We start from the raw sequence: 2,241 nt of genomic DNA, 5'->3' as shown, positions 1-2,241 counted from the left end.
CAAAAATATGACATCAGATCCAGCAAAACCAAAGACAAGACAGAGTCATTCCAAAAACAAACAAATAACACACACACACACACACACACACACACACACACACACACAAATCCTCTAAGATGAAATCCAGGCTCAGAACTAGCAAATTAAAAGAAAATAATGGATATGGGGCAACCATTAGTGTAGTTCATTTAAGATGTATCCTGCTGAGCATACTGGAACCTGCTATAAATATCAAAGTCATCCTTGCTATAACTTTGAAATTGGAGTCAAAGAGCACTAACCAACATGCACTACAACAATAAAGGATTTAATTCACAATGAAGACACAATGCATATACACTAAATGGAAGGAGACAATATGCATGATGTGAGAACCATTAGAGACAGGAAAATAGAAACATACTAGAATACATTAACTCAAAGAAGAGTTTCTTTTAGTACTCTGCTTATGCCCTCAGAAAAAATAATTTTCAGAGTGGCATGATGATATTTGCTAAGCTTTGGCTTGGTACTCAAAGGGAAAGTGATTCAATTGTCCTACCACTCAAATTCTGGTAATTTTGTTAAATGTCATTCTCATTTTTATGACATCAAAATATTCATGCTCAGAGGCTGGGGTTGTGGCTCAGTCACAGAGTGCTTGTCTTCCATGAATGAGGCACTGGGTTCAATCCTCAGCACCACATAAAAATAAATAAATAAAATAAAGGTAATGTGTCCATCAACAACTGAAAAAAATTTTTAAAAAATAAACATTTATGCTCAAGAAACTTTCAGGGCATACGAATGTAAAATAATAACTATTCCAACTGAGATAGAAATGTAATGATGTTAAACACAACATTCAGGCAAAGGCAGTTGCTTAGTGAGTCCATGACCAAATACAACAGTGTTGATATAGCATTGCATGGGACATTGTATTTAATGTCCAGGCAATGGATGTACTTACCATTAAAATTTACTTGACAAACATTTCTTGACAAAGTTCTTAAAGGATTGTTTGACCTGCTGGTTCCTTAGGGAGTAAATAAAAGGATTTAACATTGGGGCAACAGAGGTATTGAGCACAGCTATGCCCTTGGTCAAGGCTTCCCCTTCTTTGGCTGAAGTTTTGACATACATGAAAATGCAGCTTCCATAAGAAATGGAGACAACAATCATGTGTGAGGAGCAAGTGGAAAAGGCCTTTTTCCTTTGCTCAGCAGAAGGGATCCTCAGAATTGTCTTAATGATGAACACATAGGACAGAATCACTAATGTTAAGGTTGTAATGAGAATTAATATGGCCAGGACAAATGCCAAGAGCTCTAGGAGGGATGTGTCTGTGCAGGAGATCAGGAGCAAAGGAGAGGTGTCACAGGTGAAGTGGTCAATGATATTGGAGTCACAGAAATCCAGCTGTAGTCCCATGATCACAGGTGGAAAGATGGTGAGAAAGCCAGCCAGCCAAGAACCAAGGACAAGCAGGGTGCAGATCCTGCTGTTCATTATTGTTGTGTAGTGCAGTGGCTTGCAGATAGCCACATAACGGTCATAGGACATAGAAGTCAAAAGGAAAAATTCTGTTGAGCCAAGCAGTATGAGGAAAAACACCTGGACTGCACAAGAACTATAGGAAATGGTCTTATCCCCTGTTATGATGCTGACCATGTATCTAGGAATAGAAACTGTGGTGAATGAGATTTCTAGGAAAGAGAAATTCCTAAGGAAGAAATACATGGGTGTTTTTAGGTGCAAGTCTACCAGAGTGAGGGTGATAATTGTTAAGTTTCCAGTAATGCTCAGTATGTAGGTGAAAAACAGAAATATAAAAATGAAAATATTGAGCTTTGGGTCATCTGTTAATCCTAGAAGAATGAACTCAGTTGCAGATGTATGATTTTTCATTTCTTTATTTTTGGGTCTAAAAATAAAAAATAGGAAGGAAACAATTCTTTAATGAGTTTAGGACTACCTTTTCATCACATCTCCTGAGTGAGGAAACATAAAAGACCTATAAAGAAACAATAATTTAGCCACTAAGTTGTACCAAATTTTGGATGTATATATTAGACAAATACAAAAAAAAAATAAAACTTGTGTTATCTGCCTTATACATCACCAGTCATTTAATATGAAGTTATTCTCCTTCTAGGCTTAATATTTGCATCTGTATAAGAATTTTACACCTATCAAATATACTCCACTTTCTTTAGAAAATCTGATCATATGTGTGTAGAAATTTTAAAATGTAGAATA

General features: G+C 36.2%; 1 protein-coding gene across 1 annotated transcript; it reads right to left on the bottom strand.

Annotated features, from left to right (window-relative positions):
- Nucleotides 1-954: 954 nt before the first annotated feature.
- On the bottom strand, nucleotides 955-1,890 carry LOC308658847 (olfactory receptor 6C76-like; the record flags this gene model as incomplete). The annotated part of the gene is made up of 1 exon (XM_081311763.1): nucleotides 955-1,890. The coding sequence occupies one exon, from the start codon at nucleotides 1,888-1,890 to the stop codon at nucleotides 955-957; it is 936 nt and encodes a 311-aa protein (XP_081167889.1).
- Between the last annotated feature and the right edge of the window lie 351 nt (nucleotides 1,891-2,241).

This window comes from Spermophilus citellus (genome assembly GCF_964194105.1).
Source record: "Spermophilus citellus genome assembly, chromosome: 10".
NCBI classification, from domain to species: domain Eukaryota; kingdom Metazoa; phylum Chordata; class Mammalia; order Rodentia; family Sciuridae; genus Spermophilus; species Spermophilus citellus.
The sequence above is the reverse complement of the archived record's forward strand: the minus strand, read 5'-3'. Positions and strand labels throughout refer to the sequence as shown.